At 25.2% G+C, this 27,411-nt stretch overlaps 2 protein-coding genes across 2 annotated transcripts; one reads left to right on the plus strand and one right to left on the minus strand.

The window, feature by feature from the left end:
• Positions 1–75: 75 nt before the first annotated feature.
• Positions 76–18,970, minus strand: LOC129966768 (transcriptional coactivator YAP1-like). Its single transcript, XM_056081327.1, has 8 exons — positions 18,221–18,970; positions 13,697–13,935; positions 12,353–12,450; positions 9,311–9,457; positions 8,183–8,206; positions 6,351–6,582; positions 5,595–5,701; positions 76–4,616 (listed from the first exon to the last, which is right to left on the minus strand). Exons 1-8 carry the CDS (start codon positions 18,766–18,768, stop codon positions 4,542–4,544), a joined length of 1,470 nt encoding a protein of 489 aa, XP_055937302.1. The 5' UTR covers positions 18,769–18,970; the 3' UTR covers positions 76–4,541.
• Positions 18,971–19,809: 839 nt separating this feature from the next.
• Positions 19,810–27,298, plus strand: LOC129967120 (trafficking protein particle complex subunit 2-like). Its single transcript, XM_056081802.1, has 4 exons — positions 19,810–20,061; positions 23,904–24,051; positions 24,984–25,069; positions 27,147–27,298. Exons 1-4 carry the CDS (start codon positions 19,963–19,965, stop codon positions 27,243–27,245), a joined length of 432 nt encoding a protein of 143 aa, XP_055937777.1. The 5' UTR covers positions 19,810–19,962; the 3' UTR covers positions 27,246–27,298.
• The last annotated feature ends 113 nt before the right edge of the window (positions 27,299–27,411 follow it).

Genomic DNA, 27,411 nt, shown 5'->3' on the forward strand with positions numbered 1-27,411 from the left:
TTTTGTCTCTTGTATGTTAAACAATACACATTAAAAAAGTACAAGCAAGTGATGTATCTAAATTACATTTATTATTCCAGGAAACTTTAATATGAAACATATTAAAATTACATTTAACAGGTGATATTTATTTCTTTAACATGTGCAAATTCATGTAAATTGAATTTTGTTACAACAGCAATTAATAAAATTTTGTAAATTAAACAAGTGGTAAATATTATGAGTATTTACACATCTATTTTTGTATAACAGATCTTGCAACATTTAACAGATTTAGAACTGTGATTCTATAAAGATACACTTTTTTTACTGGAAACTGCTTTCATAATGAATAGTTTGAAACAATTAAATGCATAGATTGTAATGAAAAGAAATGCAATGGCAATTATGAATGATGAAATGTACAAGGGATTTCAGTCTGTATATTCTTATTATTCTAGAACAGATGCCAAAATTTAATGGACGGAATTTTATTTTTTTCAGCAAAGAATATAATTATGATATTTAAATGTAAGATCATATATATATATATATATTTAAAATTTGCAACTAGCTGCCAAATAAGTTGTTACATTACTATTAATCCCTTATACACGATAAATAGAAATGACAAAAATAGTGCTGGCTTAAATAAAGCCAGAACAGTGTCTGTTTGGCACAAATCACTGACAAATGAGAAGAAATTTACAAAAAGTATGGCATTGAAAATAGAGTATGCCTGATGTAAAAACAAAGAAAAGGTTTGGCTGAATAAATGGCTTTCATTGTATATGGCAAAAGTCTTCCTACAAGACATGAAAATTTCAACTCTTAGACATGTCCAAATTCTTGTCTTTTTATAGCAAATTGAAATCTATTTTTATCAATATTTCGGGTACAATAGTTAATTTGCTATTAAAATTAACAGGAAATGGACAGCCTAATTTTGAACAAAATTCTTTTTCAGCTGCTTGCAAACACAAGTAGGAAAAGAAACAATGCATAAAATAAAGGAAAATCTTAAATTGCATTCATGTACACAATTCAGAATGAATTTACAATTATTAATTACAACAGCTAATGACAATTTAAATCGACAGCGAGTAGAACAATTCTGCTTTCTTGTTCAAAGACAATGGGTTGCAAAGTATTAATTATTGATCTTTCAAACTTTGCCTCTATATATCAACTATGTTTAAATATAATAGGATCATCTTACAAGGAATACTAAAACACAGCATGATTTTCTGTACACTGTCAATTTGAATTGTCACTAATGCATAACATTTCAATCATGTTTTGATGTGGTTGAATAATTGAGATTTTAAATTTCAATGGAATGATAAGCAAGTTTTTTTAGTACACTGCACAATTAAAACTGCATTTTTATAATTTACAGTATTAATGCAAAATTAAAATACATTTTTGTTGCCAGACATCCATTTACATCCAGAAATTTCATGTTAAAAAATCTTTCTTGAAAAGGCACTTGGTAATAATAAAAATGTACGTACACTACAAATTCAATTAGATAATTAATTGAAAGAATTAAGTTCCATTAAACAGAACTAGTTCTTCACATGATGTATAGTTTAAGACAAGATGTTAATAGTACCAATTAACAGCCTCGCTACAGTAAAACAAGACTGCAAAACATAGAGTTTAATTAGGTCACAGAAAGGAATTCCTAAACAAAATCATTTAACTTATGTGTTAAGCTCTCTATTATTACTCAAATTTGCAAAAGAAATTTTAGTTCCACTTGGGTAAACTGAAGATCAAACTGTATAAAATAGAAATTGATCTTGGATGAAAATTTAAAGTAAAATGTAATATTTATGATTGCAATATTAATCTCTTGATTTATATTATTTTAGTTGGGTTATTTTTGCATAGATATCATATACTAAATATAAAAAAAAGATATCTTTATACATAAATGACTAGTACTTCTATACTATTCAGTTTTCCTTTCATCAATTAAAATTTTTAGGTGCAATCCCTTTGAACGATAACGATGCCGAGAGATTATTACGCAATTGAAGCAATCCATTTTAACATATTGGAAACCCGGAAATAATTGTTTCAGTTTTAAATGAATAGGAGGAAGGGATATCTCCTTTGTAGTGATTATAAATAATGTGGATATACTTAAATTTATGGAGTAATTTCGCCACCAAAGTAGTGAAATGTTTGAGGTTGTGAGAAGATAATTTTTTTTAAAGGGGGAGGGTTGAGGAAGGTTTCAATATACTATTTTTCTACAATTTAAATCGAGATGTAGATAATTGCTCTGTAGCCAAAGGAACATTGATTTTTTGTTGAGTATATGACTTGCTTAAAAATCTGCTTTTAACATACAGTGTTTTTCTAAATAAAGAATCCCTGTCTCCTTTCAATGACTGATTTTTCTGCTATTTTAGGGACCAAGTTTTAGATGTATTCTGAAGCACCCAAAGAAGAATTAATGTATTTTCTTTTGTTCAATAATTTATAGATAAATAACTTCAGTTGTCTGATGAACCATTTTGAGAAAATTACTGTTTGCTATAAAAAGATATTTTAGATTTTAAAAGTAAAAAAGCTTTGTAACTGTATAAAAACTTGGGACACACCAAAGGTGATGTATTCAGCAGTGTGAACAAGAATCTTAAGTCACCTTTTATTTTATAGAGCTATACCCATTCTACCTCAAACTGTTTACACAATTGTCAATTTATATTTATCACCTCCAGCCACAAAAATGTGATTTCAATACTTTACATTACTTAACTATTTTGTTTGAGTCCTGGTTAAATAACACTCTAAAAAATTATATGCAATAAACCAAGCTTCCCAGAGAAAACATATCCAATAACTATAATTCAATTTTAAATAGGTATCGGAATTTTTGAATACATTTTTGAGAAATATATAAATTCATTATATAAAAGCAAAAATAAAAACAAGAAAAGTAATATACAATAAACATTAAATGGCACTTTCTGAGCTACCATTTGACAAGACATCTTTCTACCAACACAAACATTTCATGAGAAGAAAAAAGAAACATTTCAAAAACATTTTTTTCAACATTAAAAAAGTCACTACTCACGTAAAACATGGAAAAAGACATGGTTAATTATAATTTTGTAACATAAAGGCACTTGATAAAAGGCACATATATAATTCAGATTAAAATGTTCAGACCTTAAAACAGTGCAAGAATTCTTAAACTGAAGTAGAATTTGAAAACTTCTACATCACTAAAATTCTTAGCTAAAATTCAATTATTTTTAAAAATAATTTGAAATTAATGAGAGTATTATATAAACAATTGGATATAACTATGCTAGAATGAGTACACTAAACCAATACTTAACACACAGCTGTTTTCTCACCACTAACAATGAATTTGGAATCTATAAAACAGTATTCAATTCCATGACTGCATAACCACATCCAATTAATATTTATTTTCAGATGTAACATTTTTGAGTTAAACATGAAACATTAAAAAAATCACTTTGTAATTCACACTGATATTTACAAAAACACTGGATATAAAAAATGCATCAATTCATCAGCACTAATTTTTTTTATCTCAAAGAAATGAATTAGCATGAAATTTATTTCATTAAACAACAAATTGAAATAATTGAGCTAATACTCATACACAAGACAAAATTCCAAAATAAAGGAATACACTAAAATCATTTATTCCTGAGAAAAAAGTGCTAAGATACCAAATTAACAAAATTTCAAATTTAACAAGTTGGCTTCAAAAAACAGTTGTCAATTAGAAATAAATTTAAATGAAAAACACTGATGGGGGAGGGGGGAGAGTATACTATCCAGCGTTTATCTAGGGGGTAGTTAATTCTAGACAGAATGCTGTTGCTTCTAAATTTAAAAAAAAAATCATGCAATTAATGAGTGATGCAATTTAAGACAAAGAGTATTCAATATTTCACACTGAAAAACAAGCACAGTGGGGGAGAGCTTCTATATACAAAAATGAAATAGCTGTTTTATTAAAAGGAGGGGAGAAAAAACGTGCATGGTTTTACAGAATTGAAATATAGCTGCACATTAAAAATTCAAAGCAAAAATACTTTATTCCTTTCCTTCAGAATTTATTGCTCAATTGAATTTAGATGATACTATGTTTAAATTTACTATCTAATTCTAGTGGAAGTTAAATGATTACAAATTATTGATAGAAAATGTTTTACAAAATTAGCTAACTCCAAGCTAAATGAAATTAAGAAAAATTGTTCACTCATATTGCAAAAGAAATATTGCAATTATATTGCAAAATAAATTCTTATTTTTTTTTTCTCTTTAAATAAGAATTTGTTCTGAAAAAATAAAATTTTGAAAAATTAAATTCTGCTGCATATTTGGATTTTTGAAATCCAATTTTCATTTTAAAAAGATAATTAAATTATCAATTTATAGTTGAAATATTATGCTGAATACTCTAACAGTCCAATAATGTCAATAATGATGCACTTATTTAAATGAAATGTTTAGAGCTATTTATAAAACATTTCAGGAAAAAGAATCAATTCCTTAGCAATTTACAACCATTTCATGACATTTTCTTTGTTTAAAAGAGCTTCAACGTCATTTAAAATTTCAGCATTCAATTCTTCCTGTAATAATAAAAGAAATGCCAATAAATTAAATGCAAACTAATCTGACAGAATATTTTATATTCATTAAATAAAAATGCTTAATTTAATAAATATGATACAACTGGATGATATTATATGAAATAAAAATCGACAGTTCAGAATCTTAGCTTTCTTTACTTTGTCAGTTTCATTATATTAGTGAAATCTTAATCATATTGATTAAATTGCTCCACAAAAACATTTTTTTTTCTTTTATCATGATCATTTTAATAATTTTTGGATATCTTCAGGCTGCTGAATTGCTCTAATCTATAATCTTAATGGTGCATGCAAAAGCCTATCAGAAAAATGTTACATATTATTAGGGATCATTTGGTTGATGGAAATATGATAATCATCTCTACTTTTAATCAAATAACTCTAATATACTTCACTTCTACTTTTCCCTATGAAGCTATTCATTATGACATATATGGTGATTGTTTTTAAAACATTTCTTGAAAGTCACAAGCAGGGATTTATGATGATTCTCCAATTTGTAAATTCATAAAATATTCAAAATTTTTAGTATATATGAACTAATATTAAATAATTTGCTCAATTTCATCTTAATTATGAATTTTTGAGGTAACCACAAAACAGAGTACCATGAAAAAGTCATGCAAAATTTGCTAACAAACTTTGCAAAAGCATATACTAATAAGTATACAAAGCTATCTTTTTTTTCGCCATAGGGCAAAAATTCACTTTCAGCAATGTTTTACAGCTTGACATTTTCAAAACACAAAAAACTGTCTTAAAAAGTGAGAGAGAAAGCACGTTCTAACCTAAGTTCATTTGCAGATGAATAAATTTCTCTTTCAGTGTTTTTTTTTTTTTTTTTTTATAAACAAAGCAATTATTAAAGTTCCATTTTTAGACAGGAAGCATTATTGCACACAGAAGTGCTAAGCTATTTTTTCTAAGTTGTTACAGATTTGATAATGCAAATGTTACCTGCAAACTTGGCTCTAAGTCTTCAGAATCCATGTTTTCTGGCACCATATCTAAAGTAGCTCCAGGTATTGTTTCCAAATTTAATTCAGCAATATCTAAAAGTACATCTGAAAAGGGTACAAAAAACATTGTTTTACAATAATTAATTTAAATTATATACTATTAATAGTACAGATTGTAAAAATAAATCAGCATTCCTATAAAGAATTCATTGATATATATTTATTTTTTTATTACACTTTAATGTGACAGTACTTGCACTGAAATCTTTTATACTGAAATTTTCTATTAAAATAATAGTGATGGTTGAGTCTCAGTACAAAAGTCAAAGGACTGGAAGCATGGAACCTCATTCTACCAGAGATAAATTATGTTTCTAGGGTAGGTGCATGTATCTAACTTATTAAAACTCCTAAAGCTAATGTAATGAATCAAACTCCTTTTGTTAAAGTAGCATGAGAATTAGGGAAAAAAGGGATTTAGTATCATTACCACCATCTGTAAATGATTAAGAATTATGTAGACTTTTCAAAAATAGTCCCTATGTTATTTGAATATTCATTATGTTCTTTTTAATATTCATTTCAAAAGAAATGAATATTAAAATTAAATTAATTAAAAATATTAAATTAATTAAAAATAAATTAAAACTAATTTAAACTTTGCTAAAACATTTCATTTCTTCAAACATTTAAGTACACACATTATTGCAATTCTTTAAATTCTCAACACTTCAAACTGGGTGTTTCGTCCTACCTTCAGTTCCTTCATCCATACCCATGAGATAATTTTCAGGAGTATTAGGCAAACTGTAGTTAGTACTTAGTCCTAAACCGCTGTCTCCACTTTCTTGCCTAGAATGGAAATCAGAATCTGCACCCAAAAATGGATCAAGATTAGGATTACTGGACTGAGTTGTATCGGATGTATTGGCAGGAGATGTTGGCAATGAGCTGTCTTCTCGAATGGTACGACGAAGCATCAAATCCTACAAAGATATTAAAACAGTATAGTCATTATATGTATATACAAATATGTATCTCAGATGGTAGAAGTTATACTACATTCTTTTTTTTTTTAAATAATATTTTTTTTTATGGGTAAAATAATTTTTTTTTTTTAAAAAAGGCACAAGTTTAACCAAAACAAAATTTTTCCATTCAAAAGACTTGTTTAAATATATTTCTAGGATCTATACTAAAATCAATATAAATCATTGTTAATTTGTAGACATGAGATATCACTTCCAATTTATTCATATTTTACAGCCACAATCATTTTAACAAGGAATTATAGCAAAAATTCTAATACAATTTCCAATATAAACTGTGCTGTTGTATAAAAGACCGAAGTTGGTTAATTTTGGATAATAAATTATATGTTTTTATATTAGGTTCACAACATTTAATAATAATAAAAAGGTAGTTGGTTATTTGTATGGTGAAACACTCAAATACAATTTCCAAAATAAACTGAGCTGTTATATAAAAAACTGAAGTTGGTTAATTTTGTATAATAAATTATATGTTTTTATATTAGGTTTACAACATTTAATACTAACAATAAAAAAAGTAGTTGTTTCTTTGTGTGGCGACCAATCAGCAGTGATGACACATACAGTTTTGTTTCTTTTAACTAAAATGGGTTGTTATAAAAAAGATTTTACACTTTAAAATTAACTATAAAATATAATAAACCCAAGCAAAGGAAACATCAACATAAAAAAGTAATAAGTTAAACATAATTATACAAAGGAGATAATTAAATTATTAGCACAAATAAAATTTTGATATTATATGGTGAAATTATATTATAAATATAAGATGAAGTTATATGACAAAATTCGGTCAAATATTTTTAATTCATCTCCTGAATTTTTTATTAGAAGAAATTTAAAGAATTGTATATAATTTGAATTTAATTTAGTTAAATATGTCTGTGCTTTTTATTGTACGTCATTCAAAATGAATAACTTATCAAGATTCTTAATTCATTGGAGGACTTTAATTGCCATAGAATGTATTTAAAATTATTATTAATAATAGTAAAAAAATTCTTAATAACAATAAAAATAATAAAAACTTTGAATATTGAAATATGAAAAAGGGGATCATTCCTTTTGTTGAATAATATTTGCTTTTAACTGCTGGAAACTGTTTTTTAAAAAAATGAATTGCTAGTAATTAACTGGAACTTTGAATTATTAGTATCTTATTTTCAATAGCTTATTAGATTGAAGGAATTTTAATCTATGAGGCATATTCACAGGAAATTAATCCAAGAAATGGCAAAAACCTACAAGTATAATTAGATAGATATTACTCGATAACATTTGGAAAACAGGAGCAATATGCAAAACATTATGAAAATTTTAATAGCTATGAAGAAAATGTATTAAAAAAAAAATCAAATTCTTTTTATAAAGATAGGAAAGATCCCTGAATAGTAAGAAAATTTGTTCCAACCATTTAATGCATATTAATATAAATATACAAATTTCTAATTTAAAAAAAATTCAACAAAGAATTTATAAATTTTTTTTATTCAAAATATTTTTTCTACCTCAATGGAATTAATGTTATACTCACATTTAACGGAGGATTTCCAAAATTCTGAAACAAAAATTTATGTAATAAATAGAAAATTTTGATAATAAGTATAACAAAATACATACAGTTCCATATAAATTCTATTTAAAAATTAACCATGCATTTGAAAAGTAACTTTGTCAAGGACAATCACTTAAAATTGCCAGGAACAATTTAAGAATTCTTCTGCTATAGATAATATATTGCATATGAACCTTGAATCAATCTTTGTAATTTAAATAGTGATCCTTAAAATGTAGTTAATTCAAACATTCTAGAACTATTAGCTAAACATTTAGCTATAATTAGAGTTAAGGTCAACCTGTACAATGTAAGTGTATGTATTATGGTTTATATATATATATATATATATATATAAGGAATAAATAAATGGACATAAGTACAATAATCACTATATATATATATATATATATATATATATATATATATATATATATATATATATAGATTAAGCATGAAGTAGAATTTATAAGTGTTTTCAAAAATTCATTATAAAATTTGACAAATATATGAATGATATACACAGCAAGACAGAAAATAGGAAAAATAGAATATAGGAATGTACCTAGAGCTTATGTAATTTTAAATTCTTCTGATTTTTAACAAATCTATTTGAGTGACTATTTATTTTAGGTACATTTGTTTTACATGATATTGCAGCTACATATGGAGAAGTAATATGCCCATGCAACGTAGAAATTAAAATGGATGAATTCTCAACTACAAAATAATTGTAAGTAAGTGGGCAAAATGAATTTATTACATATATATCATATTTGGTGTAAAAGAAGCAAACAAATTCTTTAAATCAAAGTTCTTTTTTCATGACTAAGCAAAACATTCATTTTTTAATGCAACATTTTTTTTTTTTTTAATAATGGTATAGTGACCAGTTACCTCAGCTTAAGTTTTCTAAAACTAAGCCGAGTAAACATTCATTTTAGCTGTATGATTTTTATATAATACTGCAATTTCAAATTGATCCAGTGAAATTATAGAAGTTAGACCTTGAAAAGAAAGGAGTAACTAAAATCCCACAAAATTTTCAGAATATGGATAAACTGAATTCATTACATATATAAGCTTCAGAGAAAAATATATTGTTACCTCTCTTAAAATTTCCTGCTGCCGTATGCGAAGACGCTCACGTTCCATCTGAAGTCTTTGTAATCTGATCTTTTGTTGTTGCTGCTGTGCAGTTGGGCTGCTCAAGGAAGATAATGAAGATGCTCCAGTAGCAGAAACTGCAGTGATCTACAAAGGACATATTATTAAATCAATTTTGTACTAAAAGGTGCAAAAAACATACACCATAAGTATTATAAAAATTTTTTTATCCCTCAAAAGCCTTTCAGTATAAGGTTGTTCCAATATACAGAATGAATGCCTTAACACTTTCCCACTGATATACATTCAGGAGTATAATTTTTCATCATATAACAAATTCACTTGCCAAACTTAACAAATCAACCTGACCTAATCATTATTACTGAACTTTCTACCTTTCAAGAAACTTTACAAAGAACAAAATAAATAGCAATCAGACGAACCCAAACTAAGCTCCAAATTTTTTTCCCTTATGACCAAGGATATGCAAGTCCTGTATTGTCATGGCAGAACAATTCTTATTCGTTACTGATGGACCTTTTTTCTATTTGCACCATTAAGTTTAGTTAACTATTGATGTGCATATCTGAAATAATGTGCACATGGACAGTTTGGTTGTGAAGTAAAAAATTAGACACCTTAGTAATTTCATCAAATTCATTATATATCCTTCTGTTCATGAAGATCAGCTGTACTTGAAATTCATTGTTCAAGGCATTTCATAAGCAACCACTGATGTCTATATATTTATTAAATGAACTATTTTTTTATAGTTCATATGGAATCATTAAATATAATTTTTTTTTTTTTTTTTGTCTAGCATAGCCACATTATTTTAAGCAACCTTCAATGAATTTATGATATTGTCTGTAATCAACTTCAATTGAATAATCAAAAAGCTGCTCATTTTTATTAAGAAAATCCAAATTCCCCTGTGCAAAACTCCAGAGATGAATCAGGAAGACCACCATTTTTCCAGGCTTTGGTTCTAGACAGCATATAAGTTGCATTTTCACTTCTCCTTTTACAAAAGCATATATATGTATGTACATATGCAAGCACTGCACAAAAGAACAATATGAAAAATGCTCTTTTTGTTTTTTTCCAGCGGAGGAGAGGATGTGTGTAAAGGGTGAGAAACTCCCAACATATTTTTAAAAACAAAATTTTAGCTGCAGTGCCAGTTATGCAGCAACAATAGAAATTAACTTTTTGAATCCCCAATTGTATTTTTTAAAAATAGCTAGAGTGGAGTCTGTTATTATTCAGTTGTCCTATGAATAATTAAAAAAGGAAAGAAAAGACATTTCCTTATACAGAAACAATATTTAATTTTAGGTAATTTCATAAACTACAAATAAAATTGGATTAAATTATGCTAAACAAGATGCTTTTATGCATGAAGTTAGAGAAAATATTTTTTTCACTTTTCATACAATTTACAAGCTTCTCTTGAGAAAATTCTCAATTATCTTTAAATATATATGTCAGCTCAGACTCACAATGGAGTCAGCAGAAAAAAATGTTTTAAGTGGTACACTGAAATCTAATTTGGTTATTTGCAGAAAAGTTGCAGCCATGGTATCAATAGTTCACCCCAATGTGGAAGGAGAATAATATTTTAGAAAACAGTTTCTTTCAAATACAGGGATAATATATTGAATTAAGACTTAAATGTAATGCATGTTACAAAGTACTTAAGAACATATCATTAATAAAAACTTTTCCCATCAAAATATTTTTAAAAACTAATAACATAATGGCAATTTGCTTATTACATAAAGACAGAATAACTACTTTAACTTTCAATTAAATTTTGACTTTTTTTTTTAAAGATGAGGCACTTTATTCTACAGAACAAATAAATAATAAAGAACAATATTACTTCCAAACAAATCATAGAGAAATATGATTTATGTACATAATAGCTTATACAGATTAACAAAACATGTATTAAATACTCAAAAATATATTAATTTTAAAAACTAGAATTCTAATTTATGGATTTCAAATTCTCAACATGTTTTCACAATTTTTTAAACCCCATATTCCACTTTATTCTAAAGATTTGAAAGAATTTAAATTAACATTTAAATCTTAAAAAAAAATTCAAAAAAAAAAAAAACAAAAAAAAACTAATAATCATTTATTACTTAATTTATTATAAATATTATTATAAAATTATAATATAAATATTAGCTAGATTTGCTATTTATTTATTTAAAATTAAATTTAATGATTTTTTAAAATTCAAAATTCATTTAACAGATGAAATTATTATAATAAGTTAACATACATGCATACACAATTTGCAAGTGCTTTACTAATTTCTTAAAACTATGAATAATTAAATTTACCGACATTATATTTAAAAGCAATTCAACTTTAAGGCAATGTACTTATATTTGTAATTTTTTTATTCCATTTACCTTCTCATAGTGAGTTCTGTATTATACTTGTCATAAAAAAAAGCCAATATAAATGAATAACTGCACATTTTGGAGATCAAAGCTGAAGCTAGACAGCTTTGAAAAGTCATCTAAGAGCAAATTATTGCTAACAGCCTTATTGCCAACAGGATTTAAATCCCTTAACAGCAACATACAATCTTTGATAACACAAGCATCTCATACTTAATTTGTTTCTTGGAGATTGTTATCTGTTCTAATATCTTGAAATCAAAACTATAAGTTGCTTACAGCATTGCACTCCCCAATCCAAAAAAATTCTTCATATCGAAAATAAACTTTTTTTTGCTGCAACAAATCAAATTTAATGTCGACAAAAGAATTCGACCCATTCAAGTGTATACAATTAAAAAAATAATAAACATAAATAGAGAATTGTCTACATTGACTTGAAAAGAAAATCTAAAAAGGTGCTGCATATTAGATTTCAAAAATGTATGACATAAAAATAATTAAATTAGTTTGAATTCAAAAATCAGCTTAAAAAACAACAACAAAACATATGAACTATTTTCTATTTCTGACTCACTGCTTTAATAAACAAAAGACTGCAAACAATATATATTATTTTTACCTGTGATAAAGGCCCAGAAAGGCTTAAAATGTTTTGGACTTGCCCAATAGAACTGTTTCCTAATACTGGCACTAAAGGAGGTTGTTGTAATTGTACAGCTGAAAAAAGAAATTATATTACTCTACTAAATCTTAATTTCATATCTTAAAATTAATGTTCTTATAAACTATTAGGATTTTCAAAACGATTAATTATCTTTAATATTAATATAAGCATTTTTCCTTTTCTTTCTTTATACTTCAGAAACTAATTAGACATAAGTAATGCAAATTTATATGAATGATAAATTATTTGTAGCATTAAGCTAGCAGTTCTGTAAACAGCAAATTTCATAGACAAAAAAAATCTGCCTTTATCAGTATTAACAAAATTACAATAAAATATCTACTTTTATCATTATTAAAAAAGTAAGATTAAATGTCTCCTCATTATCAAAATGAGTTCTTTAAACATGCCAGATGAAGAAATCATTAAATGACCACCATTTTGAAATGGAATTAAAAAATAAAACTTGCATATTATATATATAATTATTTTTTGCAATTTTATGGAACATTTGTTCCAAAGAAAGCTGAACAATACAATTGGTCTTGATTTTATAACAAGTAAATTTAACAAACAGGTGGAATGCCAAATAATTCAGTAGAAATAGAATTGCGTACGAATTAGTGTTACAATTAAATTATGAGAAGAATAACAGATTAGTCTACCTTATTAGTGATTATAATCCAATTAAAGAATTAAAATCTGCAAAAAGTTTTAAGAAATTGTAATTATATTTTAATCAACTTTTATTTTTTATCATTAAACAAACAGTTTTTTAAAAAATAAAATAGATGAGACAAACATCATACCAATGACTTAGCATAAATAAATTATAAATAAAAAGTATCAGTCTTTATTAGAGAGTAAAAAATAGATCATATACAGTTAGAAAACACTAAAAAAAGATCTATAAAAGTAAAAATAAATAAACAAATAAAAGCAATATTTTAGTACTTATTTCATATGGTTTGCAGCATTTGAAAATATTTTTGAATTTGATTTGATATGTAATTTATAATAAATTTAAAAAATTGATAAAGTCAAATGTAAAATTGTTTTTAATTATAAACAGAAATTACCAAAGTAAAAATTGCCAAATTTCTGACTATAAAAAAAATCTTGTTGATAGATAATTTTTAAAAAAATAGCAAAACAGTCATAATGTTAAAACAAAAAGTCAATTAACACTTTGAAAAAGTTTCAAAACATGCTTCAATAATGATTCCTTAAAAAATAAATTTGCAAACATTTTTAATATGTAACATTCTCAATAATATTAAGTTCATTCACTTTACTTACGTATTCTAGGATCATACCAACTTGTGGTACGAGTTTTATGATTAATAAAGTACACTTCTCCTTCTGCAGTTGTAGCTTGTTCCCAACCATCAGGCAGCGGAACTAAATTTTGCAAATTGATAAGTGAAGATGCAGGACTTGTGCTTGTACTTGAACATGTGATGCCAGATGAATTAGAGAGAGATCCAGTACTCAATTTTTTACGTGGGTCTTCCCATGTAGTCGTCTGAGTCAAATGACTGAAAAACATTGTTTACATTTCACCAAATAATTAGATATAGAGAAAAAAAGCACAAAAGATGACAGGAAAAGAAATTGGATATTATCAGCAAAATTTGCAACTGAAAATGTTTTTGGATTAACTGCAGGCTTAACAACATGCCAGTAAGTAGCGAACATAACAATACTGTCTATTTTTTTTTGTGGTTAATCACTGGCTAGCAGTCAATATATAAGTACCAGATATTATTATCATTATTACTTAATTGATAATATTATTACATAATGAATAATTTTAACATTACAAATAAATAATTATTAATATTGAAATAGCATACCATACATATCAATAAGGATTTTTTAAAATTTAACCTTACATATATTTATTGTACGTTCATCATTGAGTATTCCATCAACTGCATAATAATTCTGCATTAATCCATCAGTATAATTTATGGGTGAACCAGAGTTTAAATCCCTTCTTCGCCAAGTTGCGATAACACGACAAAGCTGACAATCTATTTCCTAGTTTTCTTTAGACTGGCAAACCTATTATCTTTCGCCTTAATTATGCACTATGATTGGACATCTGCTCCCTCACTTTTGAACATTTCGCAAAACACGGCGCAAGACCATTGTTGGTGAGTTGACGATTTTTGAAAATTGCACCAAGCAGGAGGTTAAACTCCGGTCGTACCTAATTTAAAATATATATGATAAAACAAAAAACTGTGTTTATGAATGTAAAATATTCTATATCTTATCTCTGGTATAGTTAAAATAACATTAAAAAATTAAGTAAGAATTCTTTTCACATTCAAACAAATTAAAAAAAAATATTTTCCCTTTGTTTGTTTTTAATTTTTATACATAAAGTTAAATGTATAGCAAAACAATAACTATATTTATTTTCAATAAATTCAGCACTGTGAAGTTTTTAAATAAATCTTTTTCAAACCATTCACATGCATGAAAAAAATAATATGTTAAAAGTTGGTTAGCCTTTTAAATTTATAGTCACTTTAAATTGGATTACATTTTATATAATGGCAGCATAAAACATGCATTAACAAATAATGATTACTACTGAATGTTTCACAATAAAAAAATAAATAAAAAAAAGACGTTATTTAAAATTTACAATAATTCAGCATGTAATGAGAATTACAAAATAAGCCATTATTGTAGTATAAGTTATAAAAATACCTTAATTTCAGAATTGAAATACATAAATTGAGTATTTAAAAAAAATAAACAAGGGATTTAGTCATAATGTTTTAAAGAAGAAATTTAAATTTTATTTTTCATTTAAAATGATTAAATGTGACAACACTTCCATGAGAATAATATAAAAAATTTAGAACTAGGCAACTGAAAAAAAAAAAAAAAAAATCTACAAGAAAACAATATATATATAAAAGATGGATTCATGCCAAAGCTGAAAAAGGTCAGAGTACACATAATGATGAAACTTCATCAACAACAAATATTGGGCCTTTCCCATCCACATTCAGAATAATTAACTATATTAATTTTTAGTTAAAATAGAACAAAACGAATTTAAACATTAAAGAAATAGCAAAAATAAGTAGCATACCCTTTAAATCTGCACTTAAAAACTAATAACAGAAAATTAAAAACTTCACAATAAATTTTTCATTAAATTGAATTTTTTATATTATATGAAATAAAGACATAATATAACTAGATGTTGTTCACAATAAAGTCAATTTATATTTCATTATTAAAATATATTAAAAAATTTGGATAAATTTTACTGATAATTATAAAAAATACATCTAAATAAAATGATATATTGCAAATAAAAATTGCTAATCTTGTTTGTAAAAATTATGCAGTCTAATCAACTTAGTTTTATCAGATTGATTTTTAATATCAGCTTATCTGATACAACTAACATCAATATTTTTTTTTCTTTTGAAGTGACAGTAAAAAAATTAACGTAATTATATTAAAAAGAATTAAAATTTAAAAAAAATTAAAATGTGGGGATGAGGAAGGAGTGAGAATAAAAGGAAAGCTTTATTTTTTCAGAATCAGAAATAAATCAAATTTTTCTCTTTCATCCAGCACAGTAGCAATGTTCACAAACTGAATTATTCTGTATTTTTTGTCTATATAATCAAAAAACAAATATTCAGAAGGAATAAAGAAGTAAAGGCCAAACCAAGACATATAACAGAAAATAATTTTGGGTGCATTTTAATTGTTTTGTGAGTAAGTAATAAAAAAAAATTATCCACATACAATTTTAAAACTTTGCTATATTTATCCTAACAAGAAATAATCAAGATATTTTAGAAAAGCCAGATTACATTAAATGCAATTATAATCATTGTATCTTTAATATTCTTATATATAAATATTTATTCTTAAAGTATATCAAATGAATGATATCACATTCCTATTAATTCTTCATATTTTCCTTTTATGTAAAAAAGAAGAAAATACATATTAAAAGAGCCTGAATAATATGAAATTTCATTTGTAATTACTCATAAAATTTCTAAAGCATTATTTTGATAGGAATGATTTTAAATTGCTATAGGAAATAATATATAGTTATAGGTAAAGTATCACATTCCTTTCTAGCATTCTAAATTTTCTTAAAAAAAAATCCCCAATTTTCAGAATACATATCTTTTTAACTGACAGGACCTGTTCGACAGGGTCAAGACTCAGGCGTTCTGGGGTGGTTAAATAAGTTTAAGGCATGAAAGGTATTTTGCGACTAGCACTCCTTTATATTAATTTAATTTAGCAGTATCAGGCGATCAGGACTCATAGGATTATGCTTCTGGAGTAATAAAATTCTTAAGTAATGAAAATGGGATATTTATAAACATTTTTTACTCATTGAATTTCTTATGGATGTAAAAATTAAAGCTTGAATAAATGTTAAAAAAAAATTTTCTGCTGCTATTTTACAAATATATGAGTTTAAATACGAGGATGTGCATATTTTAAAATGTATTAATAATAATTTTTCATATAAAATGTTTGAAATTTAGCTGACATAGTTAAAATACAAACATTTGCTATTTAAACATAACATTTTTTTTTTTAAGAATATAAATAGATGGAATTGATTATTCTCTAAAGAGCCTGAATAGTGATCATAGACATTCAGAATTCAAAATAGTATTTTTATAACGAAATAAATTTTGATTAAAAAATGGTCCTTTAAAATTATCAAAGGAAAATAAAAAAATTAAAAAAAATATGAATGAATACAAAATTAAAGTTCTCTTTAAGTCCGATCTATATTCTTATCTATTTGCAATATTTAAATGATCAAATTTTATTCTATCTTATGTAGTTTGGTTACAAACACTAATATCCTAAATGGTACTCTTGACACTTGTTTGCAACTTGAAATGCATTCAAAACTGAAGACAAGCATCAAATTGCTAATGTTCAAGGAAATATTTAATGCTAAATAGTTATTTATTCATAATGATTATTAATAATTATTCACAATATCAAAAAAAAAAAAAATTACACAGGAAGGTAATTTTTTAACACTTGATAAATATATCCCAGAGAAGATATATAAAATTCCTAATCAGAAGCTATTTTAATATACAAAAATTCAAACATATCATTAATTAGTAATGATAACAATGGAATTACAGAACAGAAATGAAACATTAAAAGGCTCTATTTGTTATTTACATAAAGATTTAAGCAGTTAAATTATAATTCTTAGTGGTTTATTATTCTGAAATGTCTATAAATATAACATTCTAAGTCTTTAAAAATTTAATATTTTTATATTTTAATATGAAGTAAAAAAAAACAAATAAAAAAAATTCAAACATAATAGCTGCATTATTGTTACTTTAACCATGTAATTTTATTTTACTATGCAATATGCTGATACCTAAAATAAAATAAAAGCAGAGAAACAAAGCCATACATTAATCCATTTCAACAATAAAAAAAAAGTTAAATATTAAAATTAATTAACTTAAAGATGATCAAGTGAAGCAAAACCTATATTATTTATTTTTCTATAACACATATCAAATGAGTTCAGCTATTTTTAAGTTTACAGTTGCATTTAGAATATTTTTACTATCTACCATTACAAGATACTTTTAATGGCAATTAACTTTTAATTAATAACTAAATAATAAAACAGAAAAATACTACTTGGAATATATTTCTCACAACTGAAGTATCATTCAGACGTAGAAAACTGAAGAGAAGTATATACTGATCAATAATTTTGATAATGACAGAAATTACTTTATTAATAAATTTTAAAATTTAAGTACTTACTTGAGGAAATATCTTTGCCCAGAAGCAGTTCTTGCCATCTCCCACCCTTGGGGAAGAGGTATATTATCGGTAATATCATAACTTTGCTGTCGTAAATGTTGATGTTGTGCAGCATTGTTGTTGTACGTTTGTTGTAATGAAGCAGGGGATGAATGGGCTCTTGGATGATTGATAGGTAAACCACTCGGATGTTGTGGAGGAGGAGGAGGCGATCCAACAGAATTATTATTGCTACTACTCTGATTGCTATTTGTACTGTTAGCAGCATTATTATTGCTCTGAGCGACAGGCGGGGGTGGGGGACTGGAATAAGTATTATCAGTGCTTGATTCCCGACTATGTGACGCCGACTTGGAACCTCGATCAGGTTGCTGAAAAAATGATGGTGGCAAATTTCGCATACGCATAGGCACACTTTGATGGGCTTGAGTCCCTTTTGGCTGCATTACAGCCTTAAAGAGATCGTCCAAGTTCGTCTCGCTGTCACTTCGTATCCTGACGATATGATTGCCTTGTTTCTGTTCGATAACATCCCGCTGTTGGGACATGGTAAATGCAATATGATAAAAATATATTACGGTATGGAGGAATAAATGAGGTAGAACTGAATGCTGAGAATGCAGATGATATTTTTGTAACTAAAAAAAAGGCAAAAAAGTAGGAAGAAAAAATAAAAAAAAAATGCTACTTATTCAATTCACATCACAATCAGAGATTGATGAACTTGCATGTTGCCACCTGACAACTTGGTAATCGAGAAGTCGTCCACAAGTGCAATACGCAGCAAGGTGTATAACTTTTCAAGTACGCGCATTGCATTATGGGAAATATATATTAAAAACAACAATGTTTTCAGTCTTTGGGTAATAGTGTGAAATGTTTAAATCCTCATATCTCGATGTTAATGAAGTTTCAATATTTTGCTGAGAAGCCTGGCCTCGCATATCTTTTAAATGAAATAGCCCACGCACCCCCCCCTCCCTCTAAAAATGAAATTGCATTCGAACTTATATTGCTAAGGATTCTGTACAATTTATCTGGATAATATTTTTTTTAATATCAATTCAATTTAAATATAATAGTGCAAATAATTTTTTCAAAACACTCGGGTTAGAAAGTGGAATCCAAACATTCTGCTTCTGTACAACCCAAAAGTTTTATGAAGCACAGGAAATACGACAGATTGATCAATATGACCAGAAAATTTAGAATAATAAACAAAGAAAAGTGTATATATTTGTTATTTAATATTTTATTCACAGTACAAGAATTGATAAAATTGTTTTTTAGCATCCTGACACATGTTGTCCATAATGAACACCTCAATGTGCAGCTCTAGTGGAAAATGCTTTCAAAATAATTATTTGAAATTAAATCTCAATTTCAAATCAGAAATATTGATGAATTTGTCGGGTTTTTTTTGCAGTCATAATTTTTTTCATTATCAAGAAAGAAAAACAATTAAGAAACTTGTTTTAATATAGAGATTAAATAATATTTATTAAAAAAATGCTATTTGCGCAAATTCCTTTTGTTTATAATTACATGAATTTTATTTTTTGCATCTAATAAGGTATTTTCTTAGTTAACTAAGGACTAGTTCATCCATTCTCGATTTTTGATTCGTTAATCAGACTCGATGTTTTGAAAATAATGTTTATTCGCTGCAGCCTTTGTTTTTGTTTACATTTGTTATAGAATTTGAGGTGAAAGCAAAATATTTATCATTATAGTTTAATACCATGTCAGGAGGTTCAAATTATTATTTTGCAATTGTTGGTTATAAAGATAATCCGGTGTTTGAAATGGAATTTGGTCCATCTACTAAAACTGATGTTAAAGTATGTAATTTGTTATTTTTGTTTGGAATATAATCAACGAGAAATTTTAGTTTTCTGTATTGGACTGTCTCTTCACATCATATGGCAGTTTTTTTAAAGTAATTTTATCTAGTCAGTGACAAAAATGAAGCTGGAAACCAGCTACTTATATATCAGCTTCTTAAGTTTTCAAATTGATAACTTATTTAACTCATATGGAATTTATTTTTTATTGTGAAGGTTTCTGAATATATGCGTTTGTTAAATTATTCTAATTCTGGATATATTTTTATAAAAATTGCTATTGTTTTAAAGTAATATTTTTATTTGATTCTGTATTCCTATTACTTATATATATAAGTTAGAGGTTTTGTGTTTTTATTCAGCATTTTATTATTCATATCTATTAAAAAAAATCTATATTTTTTATATATTTTATTTTATGTTTTATTGAAATTATATTGTTATGCAAAGAAATATAGGCACTAATAATATTGAAACCAACTTAAATGGAGTGCATAACTTCTTTATTCTTTTTTATGTAAAGACATTTTATTAAAGAGTTAAAGCAATATTTTTTTTTTTTTTTTTTTTTTTTTTTTTTTTTTTTTGCAGAAATGCAGAAAGAGGTTTTTTTTAAAACTAGATTTCTTTTAATATGAGCCTCTATTGAAGGAGCTTATAAAATTATGTTTTGTAAAAACACAAGACAAGATGTCTCTATTCTAGACGTTCACTAGGGACAGAGCATATGCAAAAAGAATCATCTCATAGGATAGGGGTTTTGCATCGCTAAGCCTTATTCTGAAAAAAAAAAAAAAATCACAAATAAAGTTTAAGTCCTAACAGCATAATTTTTGGTACTAATTTAGATTATTAGTTCAGCTGCCATATACATTAAAATTAGCATTTAATAATCTTTTTCATTTAATTTACATAAAAAATATTTTTTGAAACTTTTTTATGTTGTGAAATAATTTTCAAAAATCCTATTCAAATTTTTCTGAAATTTAAATAGACAAAATACATTTAATAAACTTTAAAATGAATATTAAAAAATTTAAAAATATAATACAAAATAAGAAGAAGACAGGCATTAAAATGAGCTCAGATTCTAATAAAATATCTGTATCAGAATCGTTCTAAATATTCTTCAGGTCATGATTCATCACTTTCATGTGTGCCACTAATTGCTGTATTCATAATATGAGACTTTCTTTCAGATAAATAACATTTTCTTACCATAATAAATTGAATTCAAGGCATTCCGAAATAAAAAAGGAAATACCTGTAATGTATCTGAATGCTATGCTAAATGCAACAGAACTGTTGGTAAAATCCAAACAGACCCTGTATAGTAGCAAAAAGGAATTTCGAGGTGAGACTAGAAATGTGAGAATGTTCCTACCACATGGAAAGTTAAAGAACCCAGCATTTTTAATTACATTACGGTTACCCCCATCCTCACAACAGCTGATGACTAAAATACAAAAGTGTAGCAGAATATGAGCTAACTGAAGGTCAGGATACTAAAACTATGTTCATTTCAAAAGTAATGGATACAGGGAGGCAACTAGTGGTCTTTACAAATCATTCCACCACAAAATGCACATATGCATAAACTGTCCCCTAAGTTCACCTTCCAGCAATGTACAGATAGTATGCCCTTTTGTGAGAGATCTTCGTAGGTGATGCATATATGACACACCCGTGCTGAAAGAGTTAAATCTTCATTAGGCAATAACACATTCTCAAATAAGTGCAGTTTGCATTCCACCTTCAAATCAGTTTGCTTGTTTTGAAGGTGGAATTTTAGCTCTCTTGAAAGACTTGATTAAGTTTGCACTTGGAAATTACTTTTTTATTTGCATATTTTAAGTTTATACTATTAAAGATGTTTAATACAAATTGCATAAAACATCTTCAACAAATTTTCTGTAGAAATTATCAATACTGTATAAAATCAGTATGATTGTTTTCTTAGTTTCATGGTGATCTTTAGAATGTACATTTCTGCACTGAGACTAATTTAAAAGAAATATGGGATAAGTAATTGCAGATTGTGGAAGTAAAATAATATTTATTTAATTAAAGATATTTTATGTATTTAATAATAATGATCGAGTTAAAGAAGTTTTAAAAATTGATAAATCTCTTCAGAAATATGAGGAATATAATTGTTGCACATAATGAATAGTTAAAATTTTTTTCTGAAAGGTTTTATTAATGAGTTTTTTTCTTTAATATCCCTTAAGATAGTCTATTGTAATATAAATCATTGTATGTGTAAAATGTATGCTTATCTTTAAAATGTATTCTTTTTCTCCAATAATTTAAAAATTAAAATTTTAAATTAGTTTTTAAGTATCTTAAAATATTAGATGTAATTTTTTTCATAATTTTAGCAATAATAATCTTTAATATTAATAATTAAATAAATATAAATGTAATTTATATTTTTTTCATAATATAATAATAAATAATAATTTAATTTTAATATTATTATTTATGAAAATAATAATAAGTTTTCTCTTATACTCAAAATTGCCTAACCATTAAAAAAAATTCAGTTTCTTCTTTTCTTAATTTTTCTATTGTAATAAATTTAAAATATGACCAAATACAGATTACATGTAATCCAGAATTAGATTGAGCATAAAGGACTTTAGAGAAAAATTGAAAATGAAGATATAAACTAAAAATTGTAAATCAAAACTTTAGAGATGCATGAACCACACTTTGTAATATTAGAAGGTGTTTCCAGTCATATGGATTTCATTATTAATATAAAAAATTCCCATTTTTACAGTATATTTTTCTTTCTTTGTTGATTATTAACACATCTTTTGCTGTTTAAAGTTAGAATTGTTATTAATAGGATTTTAATTACAATATCATAAAGTCAGTCTTCTTCCTTTTAATTTAATAACTTCCTAAATAAACTGCATCATTTGTATTTAATTTTTACGATATAATATTCTTGAGTAATAGTTAAATTATTTATTTCAGCAATAACAGTGTAGTTTCCAATAGAATTATTTTTAAATCAGTGAGGAAACAAAATAAAAGTAACTTGGGTAAATTTGAAATTACTTAACTAATTAAAATAAATTATGTTGTAATAAAATATGAATAATCTATAGTTAATTAGTTGTATAAATGTCTTATTATCAGTCATCAGGATTAAGAATTTTTATAACATTGACTGATTTGTAATAACTATGTAATGAATTTAACAAATCAGATCAATTCAAATATACCATATTTTTAATTATGTTTTGATAGTTGATGTATAATTAATAGGAATTATCAATTTCAAAAAGGAATAGTTTTTTTTTTCCATTACTTTCTTTTCTTGTAAAATTCTTACTTTATTCGTTTTCTGTTATTTTATAGTGAAATGATAAGAAATAATTTTGAAAATCATTTTAAACTCTCGAGAACAGCAGAGATGGTAATTTGAATTCTCATGAACAAGTTTAATTAGCTTTTCTTCTGTTTTTGACTATTTATTAATTAAGATCCTTTCAACATAAAACACATGTTTAGAGATATGGAATAAAAATTGTATATTTGAATTATTGTATTAGATTTATTAATTAAATTTTAGAGATTGTCTTAATACATTAAATCATATAAATAAATTGTAGAAGTGTCCATTGCATTATATTAACGATACTTAGTAATTGATTGCATTAATAATAATAAATAATTGATTATTTCTAGATTGAATAATTAAAAAAATAATATAACAATTATGAATTTTCTAATTGTAAATGATTTTTCTCATATTTTATTCAGACAAATTACCTAAATGTTATTAAAAATTTCTTTAATTTATAAATTTATTTGTACAATTTTAGAAAGAAGATCATCGCCATTTAAGTCAATTCATTGCTCATGCTGCATTAGATTTAATCGATGAACACATGTGGCTGACAAATAATATGTATTTAAAAGTTGTTGATAAGTTCAATGAATGGTATGTGTCAGCCTTTGTAACAGCAAGTAGTATCCTTTGAAAAAATATGATGTAACTTAATATGTTCTGTTGTATTCCATTATATTGATTAAAAAATAGTATTAATGTCATTTTTAAAATATTGTTTTCTTAAATTTATGTTCATGCAGTTGTAATTTTCATAGTTGCTTACTAATTTTAAATCAGAAAAAAATGTGTATTTATTTCTCTGTTTAAATCTCATCAGTCTTTTTGTGATTAGTTTTGTTTTCACTGATTTTATATAATTATGTTGATCCCTTAGGCATATTTAATGATGACATCCATCATGCATTCTTTTTTTTCTTTTCTTTTTGAAAGTGCAAGATGTCAACTTCAATGCACTTTTTAAATTGAAACTTTATTGGCTGCTTTTACAAAGGATCTAATGCACCAACAGTTTAAATCTATTTTGTATACAAAATCTTTTTGAGCAAATTAATACTCTATTGAATTAATAAATAAATTAGTTTTCTTATTATGAAGCAGAGAGCGACTAAAGATTCAGCTCTTTTAATACCCTTACGCTTTCTGTATTTTAAAGTTTTATTTATTAATCTTATTCTAATGATTAAATCATTATTTTCACTCTCAAACAAGTTTTTTTTTTTTTTTTTTTTGCTTTTAAAGTGGAAAAATTCGTTATATTGTGAAGTTAACCTCAAAAATTTAAAGCAATTAATAAAACATCTCCACTAAAATACATTTTCGATTTGAACAAAAGTATTTTAAATTATTCTATTGATAATATTTGAAAGGGGAGAAAGTTTTTAAAGAATAATGTTTAATAATGCCATTCAATGCCATATAATTTGTTGTTAAGTTTCAAAAATTAAATTTTGTATTATAATCCTTTATTTTTTGGTATGATTATGATTTCTTTGTTAGTATTTTAATAAATTGTTGTTTCTCATGCATTTAATATTACCTTAATAATTTAAAGAAATGCGTTTTGTTATGCTTCATGATCAAAAGAATGATGATGGAATAAAAAATTTTTTTCTTGAAGTCTATGAAATATACATTAAAGTAAGTCAGATTTTTTTTCCTTGTAGAATTAAAATTATATTTTCAAAGTCCTATTAATAAATTAATATGTATTAAAAAATTGCTGTTAAATTTGTAAGAAATAATGTCATAGTAAAATCATAAAAACCATGGCTAAATTATAATTTTTTAATTTTTATTTTGTAAGCAATATTGACCATTAAATACTTTTTATCTATGTAGTTTTGTTAATCTAAATACATTTTAAAACTATTATGAGTTGGATTTTTTTTTTTGAAATTTGAATAATATAATTTTAAATTACATGCAATATTAAAAAACAATGGTAATGCATTGATTAAAATATCATTTAAATAGTTTGCCTATGATATTCTGAATTATTATCCAAATAAGGAAAAAGTTAAGGAATTATATTGATTTTTTTTAATATATATTTTGAGATTAATTTAGTCATCTAATTTTGCTAAATTTTTTTTATTACTTCTTTATGGGTGTTACCCTTTATAAATACAATTTTACTTTTAAATAACTTTTATGCATTCATATAACTGCTGTGTCAATAAGCAATGAAGATTTATTTTTCCTACTGTTAATTAATTTGTCTCTACTATCACTTAGCCAAAAATTTTATTTCAATTCATGTGTGAGGGAAAACTGTTGCTAATGGTGGGTGATAAGATCAATGTCTATTTGGTAGTTAACAGTAGTCACAGAATTAATTATATGAGAAGGAAAAGGACTTCCCTATTTCTTTTTTTTTTTTTTTAATCTTTCGAATGATACAGCTTGTCTTAAATTAGGTCTTCTACCAGAAAATATACAACACCTGTTTTTTAAATCACATATTAAGAGAATGCTTAAGATTTTCACTAACTTGTAATTTAAAGTTGAATTAAAATGGATTATTTTCTATTTTATTTTCAACTAAGATAATTTTTGTTAAAATCTGCTTTGCACAATGCCACTTAAATTGTTAATTTAAATAAAAATACAATATTAAAAATATGCAAAACTGACAGTTCGATATTATATCTCATTTAAAAATTTATCTCCTTACTTTAATTACTGACATTAATTGAGGGTATTTTTTTTAAATCTATATTTCATTGTATTAATGAATTATTTTTTAAATTTTCATGAAGTTAAAAATTTATTTTCACATTTGTAAAATAAAAAATCTTTACTGATCACTTAAAATAAATAAAATTTTTTTATAGATTTCTGTTAAAAAAAACCCAGAGAGAAATACTTTACCCACAAAAATTTTGTAAATGGAGCTTATTTTGGAAGTTCATAAAATTGCTAAAGATGATGAAGATGGCGGAGAAAACATTCTTTATTACAGAAAATATTTGGTACATAACAAAAAAAAAAAAAGTGTAATGGTTTAATAATATAATAAGTGTAAATCTGACTAAATGAAAATATATTTATGCATTAGTCAATATGCATCCTATAATTGTTGACGCAAAACATATTCCTGAGCTTTATTGCCATGTATTTTCAGTATTTAACTCTTTTTTGTAAATAGATTTCCATCTGTCTTTTTTTCTTGATTGTGTGATGATCTGAAGAAGACATCAAGCAAAAAACTGCACCTTCTTTTTCAGTTTATTTGAAAAATTATCTAGTATTAATGGCATTATCCTAAATAATTTAATTTTGATCAGTGTAAATCATTAACTCTTTTAAATGTTTTCAATAAATTTATTTTAATCCTTCATTTGGTAATAATAATTTTAATGTTTCTACCGTTAAGGAGTTAACAATAACAATTCAGTCTGCAAGAAGAATTGTTCTAAAATTGCTTTTCTTTTATCTATTATTATTTTATCTTTTTTATTAATCTATTTGAATACTAAATGTAAGAGATGTATTATTTCAGCCTATGTTCATTAGTTGTAGGCAGGTTTCAAATTTGAATAACTGTAGAACAGTATTTGATCAAATTAAAATTTTTGCCTAATACTATTTTTCTATTCACGGATTCAATTAGTATTTAAATTATCAAGCTGACAAATGTACTATTCTCGAGTCACTGTATTTATAAACTATATATGCATAGAATCTTATTAAAAATACTTATTTTTCTTTTCAGCATTCCATGAATCCATTTTATGAACATAATACTCCAATTAAATCTGCTGCTTTTGAAAAAAAAGTTCATTTCTTTGGAAGAAAACATTTAATAAGTTGAATTTATAAACTAATTTAATGTCTACCATTGTTCTTATATAAATTATAATTTCTATCTTGTAATTTTTCTTTTCTATGTATATATATATATAAATAGTGTATTATAAGAATTATATATTGAACTTTATATTAAAGTAATTATTTGCTGTTTTATCTAATTAATTTTA

This window comes from Argiope bruennichi, chromosome 4, assembly GCF_947563725.1.
Source record: "Argiope bruennichi chromosome 4, qqArgBrue1.1, whole genome shotgun sequence".
Lineage (NCBI taxonomy): Eukaryota > Metazoa > Arthropoda > Arachnida > Araneae > Araneidae > Argiope > Argiope bruennichi.